Raw genomic sequence first — 13,184 nt, forward strand, 5'->3', positions numbered from 1 at the left:
GCCAAGCAAATACTATTAATATGTGTCAGGTAACATGGTATAGAAAAAAAAGTTCAATAGAGAAAAGTTAGCGTTAGTTCAAAGCTAACGCATTGACTCCATCCTGTTTGCTATAGACTCCAAACCAATAATAACAATATGTATAAAGGAGCTTGTTATTGAAAAAAAGTTGTAAGTTAGCCACAAGCACTAGCTAGCATCTGCCCGTCTTTGAAAACCCAAATCCCAAACGATAAACGAGCCCGTCCGGCTGCGCTCGTTCCACGTCTGTTAACACACAAGTTCGTCTTCATTTGGAGTAAACAAGCCTGTGAACACATTTCGCCGGCAGATGGTGGCGGCGTTTCGACGCATGCTCACAAATTTAGTTTTGCTGATTCAATGATGCTGCCGCGTTGATGATTGAGTGTTATCAGTTTAGCCCAAAAGTAAGATGCGGATTTAACTCTTCTTTTTCTACTACGCTGAAAACTGGCTTCTTCTTTGCTTCCTAAACTGGGGACGTCTTTTTTTTAGTGCTGAAAGGCATTTTTAAAGGTTAGGTGAGTCTGTGTATCCTTAACAAGTGGGCGTGTCCAGGAATTGTGAGCAAGTGGGCGTGTCCACTGGGTTAATGAGTGGGCGTGTCCATGTGTTGTTAACAAGTGGGCGTGTCCACGAATTGTTAGCAAACGGGCGTGTCCACGGGGTTAACGAGTGGGCGTGGGCATGGGTTGTTGGTGAGTAGGCGTGTCTCCGGATCGTTAACAAGTAAGCCAGTCCTCAAAATTTTATGAAGTGGGCTTGTCCATAGACTATTAAAGCTCACCCGGTGCCAATCGAATTTTGCTTTTGGAGGTAAATGGTGCCAGGTTTTGGCGCTAAGTTGCCAGTTTCCTCAAGTGTGGGGGCACAGAGTAAAATGGTGAGCTGCTCTTTTCCACAATGCCTTAAATTCAAAACACGGCGGTGACGTTTGCAAACATTTGTGACGCAGTTCTAGAGGAGAGTTTAGTCTACAACATTATTCATATAATACACAACAGGAGCCAAATAGGAGGTTTGACGATACTTAATTGAATATTTACTAAGTAGTCACGATATTTCAACTTTCTCACCCCAAAATCAAGTCCTCAATTTATACATCCTAATTGAACAGTAATAGGAGTGCTTTATTAAAAATGCTACAGTTTTATATCCGTATCATCCGAGTCATTATCCGGCTAGCTGTAGTTTCCTTTAATCATCAAGGAATGATGACAATCGAATGCAATTTGGTCCATTACCACGGCTACCACCAGTGACGACAAAAACACAACTTATCACGCCTGTGTTGCCATCTGGCACTACTCCCCACAGTATGGTTGCCCTCTCACTGTCACCTAGAGATAAAGGGATCATATTTTACGACGGAGCCCTCATTCCTGTTTTCTTCCGGCGCAGTAATAAATATGTGTTCCTCTCTGAATTGCTATTTGACTCTATGGTAGTCTCCATTTTGAATGGTCACATGATCTGAATTTAGATGTCGTAAACTACTTGGAATAGATGTGATAACAACGCAGGTCAAAACAGTTTCTTGTGAGCAGGGGCACGGCACCGTTGGCATTCTGCAGCCATAGGCGCCAAGTTCTCTTCGAGTTTGGGCACACACGTAGATTATTTACAAGTGGGTTAATAATAAGTAGGCATGTCCATTGATTGTTAATAAGTAGACGTTTTCATTGATTGTTCATGAGTAGGCGTGTCCGATGTTTAATAGGTAGGCGTGTCCAAGGATTGTTAACAAGTAGGCGTGTCCAAGGATTATTATCAACTAAGTGTGTCCAGTGATTGTTAACAAGTAGGCGTGTCCAAGGATTTTTGTTAACTAAGGATGTCCAAGGATTGCTAATAACTAGGCATATGCATGGATTGTTAGGTGGGCGTGTCCATGTATTGTTAACAAGTAGGCGTGTCCAAGGATTATTAATAAGTAGGCGTTTCTATCAAATTTTAACATGTCCCCTTATTCACTAAAGATCAGCATGTCCAATGATCATGAATTAGTGGGCGTGTCCATGTGTTGTAACAATTACGGGGGTATGTATTCGTAAAAGGGGTTGTATTTGGGGGGTCAATCTAAGCAATTGTAATTTTGCTGTTGTCAATGTTCTTTCACCCTTTCCTCCGTCTCCCTAATTTTTACGTTTGTGTCTGTGTGTGTGTTGTTTGTCTCCCTTTTGTGTGTTTGGGTGCCCCCAGCCCCCCTCCGGAAAGCAAAGTTCGTGGAGAGTCCCCGTGTTCCGCAATCGGAGCTCGGTTCCCCCGACCAAGCCGGGAATTCCAGATTGTGCCCAGGTAAGTTTCCGGCCGGTCCTGCCCCTATATAAAAGCCCCGCCCCTTTTCTTCTCCGAGAAGGGGAAAGTGTTGCCTAATCGCGCTAAAAAAGAAAAATACTCTCTTCTTAATCCACCATTTCCTGGAGTCAGCGGTCGGTCCATAATCCGCGGTACAGTCCAGTCTGTCAAACATCCCCCCCAAACACACACACACACCAACCCCCTTCCCCCCAGGCTCGGTCCCGCCCGCCTGCCTTTAAGCAGGTCACTAGCGGATATGCTTGGATACACGCTATCAGGTCTTCTCAGGTCTTCGCTGATAAAATGGTGGACTTGTCGGTCTGTCAGCCTCTGCTGTGGAGTCTGTGCCCAATGAGCACCCCAAGTAGGTCCTCTTTATTTTGAGGGGCGTGATTTGGTTTGTGATAGATGCTTGAATTGTTTTGTGTCTTTGATGGGAGGAGCTGCCTTTTGATCGATGTAGAGTGTAGGAGGAGGAGGCATTTTGGATCCAGATTCAACCTAGTAATTTTGTATTTTTTTTTGTTTGTTTTTGTTTATTTTTTTCTTCTTCTATTTTCATGATTAACCACCCCCTTGTTATCACGGTTTGGCTTCATTAAACTTACTTACATATTAATTAATTTATTTTCTGAAGTAAAAGTGATTTTTCTCTTAATCAAAAATGATAATTACAGTATTTATTTGTGTTTAACACTCACTCAACTATAATGCACACCCCTATTTTTCTTTTTTTTTAAAACGGGCATACAAATGTTTTTGACTCTTTCTCAGCTCAAACTAAAATTCTAAGTGATAAACGTTGTTGAATATGTTCGGCCATGATTAAAATCATTTGATAACATAAACTATGAACAACAACACCTACAAAATTATTTAACGTCTTTCAACGTCAAATTTATCATCAGATACACCCAAAAGTTTTTTCCCTTGTCTTGCTTTTTTGCATTTGTTTAAATCTTTCAGGACAACTTTCTGTTTTCTCTAATATTTGTCCTTGGTACTGTGAACAAAAACAATGTGATAATGAGATAAAATTGAACGCCTTTTTAAATGTCATCTACATCACTGGTCTAGTGGTAATGATGAAGCACTTTCAGTCTCGATTCCTGTCAGCGATATTTTTCGACTGATCAACTATTGCACAAATACGGTTATATACGTGTATGTATATATATATATATATATATATATATATATATATATATATATATATATATATATATATATAATATGGTGTGTGTGTATGTATATGTCAAGTCAAGTCAAGTTGGCTAAATAATGCCGACAATGCTTCTCTTTGCAATTGTATTCCTTCCCTCATGATTTAAGCCAGCTCACATTAGTTTGTATTAGTACGATCTTGGGCCTAGGCCCAAACTCGACCCAGATTTCAAGTCGGGTTCGGGCTTAAAATGTCAATAAGTCAGGCCGTTTGGGCTTCTCTCTTGACGTTTTTTATGTTGTTTTTTTTCCCCTTCATGGAGGATCAACACAGCATACACTTACTTCTACTCCATTAACTATTTAGATAATGAAAATGCTTACCAAACAATCAGTTTAACTCCAAATCACTAAATCCAAAGAAGTTTTCATCCTGTGTGTTGGTAGAAGACGCGCTGCTTACTCCTTCTATCTCCCTCACGTCAGACGTAATGTCCGCTTCTTGCCAATACCAAACAAGCTCTACAAACTTTATTCCTGCTTTTCGGCCAAAAATTCACTATTTGCAGCTGGTAATCTGCAGAATCTAATTTCCTTTCGGGTGCCTCTTTGGTCAGTTTCACTTTAGTTTGTTGCACGTCGCCGAGATGCGCACTTCGGCGCCAAACTGTTCGTTTAGGCGCTGCAGTTGTGGTGCACACTTGATTTGAGGGACTCAGCCCCAAGTAAACCCCATGCTGCGTAGTTCAGCCGAAACGCACAGCTCGTCACTGAAGTACACATGGCCAATGTCAAGCTTCATGATTATTTTGGCAGCAAATGAAAGCTTCCGGTTCATTTCGGGCTCGGTTATCAAAACAAGTTAATCCGAATTTTGGGCGGGGTCAGGTTTATATACTTGCGACTTGGGTCAGGTTGGGCTGTATTTTTTAGACCCGATCTTACCTCTAAATGTTTTTGAGATGAAGTGTTTGAGGAGTATGTTAGGAGTGACAAGATTGGATGGATTGAGAAATGAAATTGTGAGAGACAGAACTGGACTAGTGGAACTGAGCATGCTGTTTGGACACATGGAGAGGATGGATGAGGAGCGAATGTTGAAGAGAATCTACAGAGCAGAAGTAAATGGAAGGAGACCAAGAGAAAGGCCGCGATTGACGTGAATGGATGGTGTTATGAGTGCACTGCAGGAAAGAGGTCTAAATATAGTAGAAGCTAGAGCTCTTGTTGGTGATAAAAATGAGTGGAGAGGTGTTGTAAAAGGATAGTGGGATGTTTAGAGATGTTCGAAGAGATGGGCAGGGCACCTGTATGATGCGGCAGGGGTAAACCAATAAAGGCTGTCCAGCCCTGCTGTTGAACAGAAGAGTGTGTTGTGTCACCCTGACCCGAGTGACATGGCCGCTGTCTTGTGTCCCGTCCCATCTGGAGGGACAAAAGCATGACCGACTTGGGTGCCAAGGTGCTTAACTTGTTTGGGTGTTTGGGCTGGGCATGGTCAATTTGTTTTGTTTTTTTGTGTGTGTTTTGCTACTTTTTCCATATTTCCCTTTTCTTTGTTTTTGTATGTGTTTGTCTTGCTGTCGGTCGCTATGTATAACTATCATTTTACCTAACACTTGAACAGGGAGAGATTTGTCTTAAAGATATTTACACACATATTGTTCAGATCCAAAAATATGGTTGTGATTCACTCAGGATCTAAATATCATATGTCTTGATAAATGCACAGGCGAAATTAAAAATCGTAGATATATTTGTAGGTCTGCAAAATGCATGATTCAGATTAAATTTCTTCTTTTAATGGTAGTGGAGAAATTGAAAAATTGGTTTCGAAAGTTTTTAAAAAGTGCTTGGCCATTCAAAAAGGTGTATGGACCACATTTTTTAAAATAATGATTATGGGTTTATAATTTTTTTTTTTTTTTGGTAAGTATTTTTCTGTTTGTAAGTATTTTTCTCCCTTGGTCTTATCATTTTTATCCGTGTGTGGATCCCGGCATGAGTGGATAAACATTTCCAAGAGATAACATCAGAGGAATGCGATGCTGCAAAAACATCAGCAATGGGAAAATGATAATTCCAGGAAAATTGATTCACTCGCCGCCTGTTTTTAATTCATTTTGTGTGTCGCAGGTGTCCAGGTGACGTGCGAATCTCCCCCCTTTCCGTACCGAGTTTTTAATCCCCTTCATCCTCGGAACGCACGCTCCCGTGAAAGATAGTCGCCGTGGCAACCGTCCGCCACCCCGATGGTGGCTCAGGAATCCGACGGGCGGGGGGCGTGCGCTTCTGAGATGTTTTTGTACGCTTTGCGTCGGATCGTTAGGGAGCCCGGAGGTGACGAAGTGACAGCCAGTCACAAATTCGTCGCCGATTTATTTTTTTGCCTCACAATCGAGAAGCATGTGGCGCCTTTGAGGAGCTCTCGACGTGAGTTCATGTTTTAGAATCGGCTCATTAGGGAGCTCATTAGGGAGCCTTTTGTATATTACAAGACTAGAGCCTACATTTTTGGTCGATATATTTTTTAAAGAAATTCTCATTGTTATCATACTGGACTCGATTGATTTTGTCAGTGATTTATTTATTTTTGGGCAATACAAACCAGTTCCCAGGGATTCTGTTTCCGATAGATAAGCAGTAATTCTCATGATGACTGAGGGCGGCGCTAGAGCATGGTGAAGCGTCCAGTCTATTAGCTAAGATTGGTGTAATTGCACCTTACAATTCAATTTTACGGTTTGTGCTCTCAACCGATTATAATAATTAATTGCGATTTTTTTTTTCATTACCTCATAGGTGAGGGGTGGGCAAACCTGAGTCACAGGGCGCATTGTGTTAAAAAATTTGGAAAAAGTGCCAGGAGACAAGTAAAGTCATGTTTGTTTGTATAGCCCTTAATCACAAGGAGACTCAAATGGCTGCACAGACCGCAGAAGGAGACACAGACGGTGGAAAAATATTTATTTATCATGTAATTTTTTTGTATCTACTGGTATTTTGAAATGCGACACATAAGGGAAAAAGGTAATAATATCTCATTTATCTCATCATCGCTGCCATTTGAAAAAAGAGACATCTCTATTTTTTGTTGTCTTTTTTAACTTTGGAATTTTTAGAAGATTCCACTTAGGTAAAAATAAAATATGACAAGATCACCGAGAAGTCCTTTTAGAATAGTAGTGAAGATATGCATTTAGGAATAAACAGACATGCCGACTTTTACAAGTACGAGTTAAACATTTTTAGTCTATGAATAGACCAATAAAAGCAAAATAGTATATTGGATTATCATTTATGTTTTTAAGCATATAATCTGATCATATGCATTGGAAAAAAAAAACAAATGCAATTAGGCTAGTACAGAAGTTGTTGTTTTTTTCATTAAATTGATTAATATCTTGATAAATAAAATAAATACATGATACACACAGCAAATAAAGGAAAGCTATTTGAATATTTGTGACACTAGGGACAAAAGTGGCACTAAATCAACCCATTCTCATTTGTAGTACAGTACACTTCTTTTACCATTTTATGTATATGATGATGATATTTTTAACATTGTCGTATGGTGGGCCCGATGAAAAGCCTGACAAGGCCGCCTGTGGCCCACGGGCTGTTATTTGTCCAACCTGTCATAGTTAGTCATGTATGCTAAAAACAATTTTAGTTAGTGTTTAGTGTTAGTGATTTTTTTTTTACACAATCAGTTCTCGCGGTTTCTTGTACGTTAGCCTTTATTCTAATGATGATAGAGGGCGGAGCCTTGGTGAACCGTCCAGCAGTCAAGCAACTAAGATTGGTACAATTTCAACACCCTGCAGTTAATTGGTTCCTTCAAGTAATTTAAAAGTTAATTGTGATTTATCATAATTTTTCCTAATTTTGTCAATTATATCAGTAAAGAAGATGTCTCTAATAAATCGCATTTTAATACTATTTACATGATTATGAGTTGTTTTTCTTTTCTTAAATACTCTTTTAAAAAAAACAGGCAGTGTTTATCAATCCATCCATATTCTGCGCTGCTTATCCTCACTAGGGTAGCAGGGATGCAAAGCGCCTACCCGGGGGCATTACCAGGGGCTGCAACCTCTCGGTCAAGAGATGAGCGCTCTACCTCGCGGCTAAGCAGTGTTTAGAACTTCAGAAAAATTTCATTTTCAAGCAATTAAAATAGTTGATTGTTATTAATCAATTTTTTCAATGTTAAATCAGAGTTAATCAGGTATGTATATAAAAAAAGTCAATCATGCCATTCAGTTAATCAGCAAAGCAAGCTGCATTAGCGCTAGCCAGGTTTTGTCTGGGTGCTTGAAATCCTGAAATTTGGATGAAGTGCTTGAAATTATTGCGATGTCTCTGAGCAAGTCTGCTTAAAAATGACACAGACACTGCTCTCTGTTGGCTTCGCTTTGTGATTCTTTTTCTCTCGTGACTAACTGCAGCTGTCATTCATTTGTATGACATTTTCCCAATAAAGTACCTGGGTCACGCCTAAGAGGACAGGTGTATGATACACTTAGACAGGACACTATGAAATGTGTATTCGTGTTAGGATTACGTATCAATTATGGACATTTATTATAGGCCATGCAAAAAAATAAGGTAGCATTTCTCAGTGGTGAATTGTAATGTAAAAGTTTTGTTCAGATCCACAAATTTACTCAAGATATCAAAATCATATCTTGATAAATGCACCTGAGGATTAAAAATCACATATTTGAACCACAGATATATTTGTGGGTCTGCAGAATACATGATTCACACTGCATTTCCTCTTTTAATGGCACTGCAGAAATTGGATTATTTGCTTTGTAAGTCCTTAAAAGGTTTTGAATTTGGCCATGAAAAAGGTGTGCAATCGAGGACTAGCGCCTTATCTAGGTTTCATTACGAGACGAACTGTTTTGGTTTGGCTACCGTTTATCTTAACCCCAGAGATAACAATATCGATATAACGGACTTACTATCTTGATCATATCACCCGTCGCTACATGTTAACACATTTTCTTTTACGCGCTGCTTGTGTTTTTGTGCTTACAGCAAGGATTTGAACTCACAGTCACGGTTGCCCTCGGGTGGCGTATTTACATTGTAACAGCACGTAGACGTCTCATAATGTCTTTTATGGGCTGCCAAAAATTATACTCCGTCCCAATCTTTGCTTCACATGACTCTCGGTGCCGAAAGGGAGCAAAATCTCTAACGGATTCGGCCATTACTTGCCGGTCTGGTCCGACCTGCCCGGCTGGAAAACGACAGCAACGGGAGAAGAGAGCGTGAGCGTCTCCGTTGTTTATTTAAGCTCGGACCTGATGTTTATTCAACTAATGTCACGACGTAACGAAAAGGCAACCTGAGAATACCTTCAGTAAGTGTCTTTTTTTCTTACTTGTTTAGCATTTAGCAATAGCTAGTGATGCAAACATATAGAATAGAATAAGATATGCATTTTACCATAGCATTAGCATTGTGTTCAAAGACTATCCTAACTCTGTTATCATCACCTGGGTTGATTTATGTCAGCATAAATTATGTATTAGAATTCGTTGGGCCCTCCTTCTCAAATGATTTAAAAAAAAAAATGAAACTGACGATTCGTTATTTAATTCACGATTACAGATTTCAGTAGCAACAGTCGCTTTAACTCGAGTTTAAGCTTTAAAGCTGCTTTTCTTAACACAGAGTTATAGTTAAAGCTTTAACTGTTTAAGTTGAAGCAACGCTTTAACTTGAGCTTTGAATCTGCTTCAAACCCTGTTTTAAAGCTTCAACTTTACGTCTGAGTTAAATGAAGCTTAAAATTTGAAGTCAAAGAGTTAGATGTTGACAAATCTGGAGTTCAAGTCTGGATTAAAGTAATTTCAATATATTAGCCACCTTAAACCTGAGATTGAATGTAAATTTAACATTTTAAGCCCAGTTTGAAGCTTTAAATATTCCATTTAACATGCAAGGTAAAGCTTTACCCTGTTTCAACTCAAAGCGCTCAAAATCGATTGTTAAAATGGTTAAAAACGGATTTCATCATTAGTTCGTTGGGTCGCGCGATTTTCTGCGCCACTCACCTTGTTGATTCAATGCAATCAAGAGTGCATTGAATTTCGTTATGACGCTGAGGGCATGTGCATATAGTAAGTCCCAAGACGAGCGCTCTACCTCCGGATACATTTCAAACAGAACTTTCACTTCAGTGTTTTTTTTTTTGTTTTTTGTTTTTTTTCATTTGTGATACCTCCAATATCTGAACAATTCTTTCCATAAACACAAGGGCACTTTGCTTGCAAAAAACATTTTGTTGAAGGAACACTGAACTTGCATAGACGATGCGTGAACTTTGCAAGAACTTTGTTTTTGTTTCTGGTGACATGATCACTCGATTTCTGTCACAATGGCAATATTGTCTTGCGGGCGTGCATGAAATGTCATCCCTCTCTGACCCGAAGATGGTGAAGGGACTTGGTCATCTTTTTCACAAAAACAAAAGTTCTGTTGAAGCAGCCGACTTCATCCATATGCTCACTTTTCACACCGCACTACTTCACTACGCCTACTCGGAGGCCACCTACACACTTTCAATCGCTAGATACAGGAAGCAAAACTAGGAATTGGGGGGCTTCCTTGATATGTGGACAAAGAACTGAACAAAGTCACTTCTGCCCCATAATGGTGATTTATATGTTATACGTCGAAGTGTCCTTGGGCAAGACACTGAATCCCTAATGCCCCCAATAAGCAGGTAGGCGCCTTGCTTGGCTGACTCCCTATTGGTGTGTGAGTGTGTGTGTGAATGGGTAAGTGTGAGCACATTGTAGAGCGCTTTGGGAGGTCTTCATTGACTTGAAAAGCGCTATATAAATGCAGACCATTTACCATTTATCATACAGTTATCATTCCCAGAGGCTTGACACTTACTAGTGAGATGTACCAAACTGTAATATTTTTTTTTAAATAAAACAAAACATTTTTTAATTTGGACACTCAGAGACAATGCTTCAGAAGACGTTCCATACGTTATGGCACAGAATGAGTTAGAACCTAATATTTGAAAACAGTGGAGTGTTTTTATCCGAACTTTATTGGGGGGGGGGCAACCTGATCTGACCCAATCACCCCAGGACCCTAGTTTCGGCGGCACCCCTGTAAATCGAGTTTGAGACCCCTGCTTCAAGTTTCAAGTTCAACAACTCTGAGTTAAAGCGTTAACTTAAGAACTGAATCTTTAAAGCTGCCTCATTAATCTTATATTTAAATCTTCAAAGCTTTGACATCTCAAAATGTTTGGAGAACTGACGTCAGAGTTTTCAGTAGGTCAAAGCAACAGTCTGTTTTTTTTCTTTTAAGGCGGGGCTTTTTTTTTCCTTTTCCCTCAGCACAGCAAAGAGCCTGTGCAAACAGGACGGGGGGTGCTGCCTCCCCGCCCGCTTTGTTTAGCGTCGCCTAACAGGTGAGCGGCGTCTCCGCTTTCGTGCTAGTCTGCAAACAGGCAATGAAGGCGCTTCGGACTTTGTTGAAAACGTCCGGGCAGCGAGCGCGGGACGCCGTAGCAGGTGGACGCTCCTTCTAATCTGCGTCCCCCCCGACCCTCCACACGAACCGCCCCGGGCTTCACCTCGTTTCTCTTTTTTTTTTTCTGCAGGGGAGTCGAGCCAGGAGCTGGGCCCTCCTCCCACCGTGGATGAGGCCGCCAACACATTGATGACGCGCCTGGGCTTCCTTCTGGGAGACAAAGCGAGCGAGGGGCAGCCCGGCCCCCACTACGGCATGGAGGAGCCCGAGGCCAGACAGGTGAGCAAAGCGGGATGCTTTTATTTCTAAATGAAACAGGGACAGTCAAATCAAGACAGGTGAAGAGAGCAGGTCGAGAAGTCAAATGGAGCTATTCGGTTTTATGGGACGACATGAACTGTAATGGTGTGATTATCTTAAAAGTAACTATTTTGCATCATTTTTAATACATGAATATTTTTTTTATCCTTAGGACTAAAAAAGTCAAATTTCCTTTTCATGATACCATGAATCATTTATATTGTCTTACTTTCTCTCCATTTATTTTTAAATTTTAAGTTTCTAATTACAGAACAAGTTTCAGGTGCTTGAAATCCTTGAAATTTTCAAGGATTAAAAAGTGCTTTAATTTTGGGTAGAGTGCTTGTAAATGCATGACATTGTTCCTATGTCTCTCAACAAGTATGCATACAAATCACAGCAACACTACGCTGTTGGCTTGGCTTTGCCATCACATATCTTCCCTCCTGATAAAGTGCAGCTGGTATTAGTTTGTACGGCATTGTTATTTTTACCCACCAACTATACGTATTTACCTAACATCTAAAACTAAATGCACACGCAAGATTAAAAATTGCAGATGTATTTGTTTTTCTGCAAAATACATGATTCCTACAGGGTTTCTTTCTTTTAATGGTACTAGAGACATTGGAAAGTTGGCTCTGAAAGTCCTTAAAAAGTGCTTGAAAAAGGTGTACAAACCCTGAAGCTTATTTAGTTTATTTTCCCGAAAGCAACATCTTTTCTTATTCATATCGTTTTATTTAAATGAATGGGGCAGTGTGTCTTATTTAGAGCCTCCTAGTGGAAAAAAAACATCATTTATTAAAGAAAAAAACGATATAGTTCTGGATAATAATCAAAAATACATTTACTGTCATAAAAACTTACGATCTTTAATGTACTCCTAGGTCGAGAAATTTGCATTTATTTTACATAACGTGAGCTACGGGTACCCGAAAACACAGAAGGCTGTGTAAAAAAGTCATGAGTCATATTGTGAATTTTGGTTACTTTGAGTCTCTATTATTTGTATTCCTTTTCTTCTTGTATTCTTCTTTGTGCTTTGTAATACAATACTGTGGCATCTAGTGGTCAAATAACACAGACTGTTACTTAAAAAGAAATCAAATATATATATAAAACATACAAACAATTCATAATAATAGTATAACAAATAACATTTGATAATATATGAATGTATAGTTATTTAATCATATGTCATTATTTAGGTAAAACATTTTGGGGAAAATATAATTAGAGAAAAAGAACCATCCCAATTACAGTATATAATCAATAAAACTAAAATTTATTTTGAAAAATGGGATTCAGAAATCAAAAATGTAATTCATAAAATAACTCAAAATTTAAGAATTAAAAAGAATTAAGAAGAATTATAAAGACAAAAAACAGGCGGGAATAAAAACCTTCTATTTCTGTGTGTTCCAACTCATATTACTCAATGTTAGTAGCACTTGCAGTGATTATTTCAGTTTAGGACAAAACTTACTTTCAAAAAAAGACCAAAACCATCCATATTCTCCAAATGGTTCAAGAACAGCATTCAATTAACTTCGGGTACGTCTTGAATTGGGATTTTTTGGGTGAATTTTACAGGAAGGGTAAGGGCTTAATAGATACTTAATAATCTACATGAAATTGAATCAGTTTCTCTCAAAATCAAATCCAAGGAAATAATTAAGAATCGGAATACAATTGATTCTGTTAATTACCCCTAATTGTAGTCATATATGATCCCTCATTAAACATCTAATTACCTTTTTTTAACATCACATCAGCTTCCTTAGACTGAAAATGGAGGATGGATGTCAAAAGCTGTCAATGACTCGTATGTTCTGTGTATAACGTGGACTTTTGTATAACCCGCGCCACTACCAAAA

At 39.2% G+C, this 13,184-nt stretch overlaps 1 protein-coding gene across 1 annotated transcript in view; it reads left to right on the forward strand.

Moving 5' to 3' along the window:
- Positions 1-13,184, forward strand: part of tanc2b (tetratricopeptide repeat, ankyrin repeat and coiled-coil containing 2b) — a 102,388-nt gene that overhangs the window by 48,823 nt on the left and 40,381 nt on the right. Inside the window, exons 5-6 of the mRNA XM_088322938.1 lie at positions 2,224-2,319; positions 11,135-11,283. Coding sequence (XP_088179064.1) covers positions 2,224-2,319; positions 11,135-11,283 — 245 coding nt within the window. The remainder of the gene's footprint in view (positions 1-2,223; positions 2,320-11,134; positions 11,284-13,184) is intronic.

The sequence above is a fragment of the Urocampus carinirostris genome, chromosome 19, assembly GCF_059441175.1.
Source record: "Urocampus carinirostris isolate Australia breed hairy pipefish chromosome 19, RoL_Ucar_1.0, whole genome shotgun sequence".
Lineage (NCBI taxonomy): Eukaryota > Metazoa > Chordata > Actinopteri > Syngnathiformes > Syngnathidae > Urocampus > Urocampus carinirostris.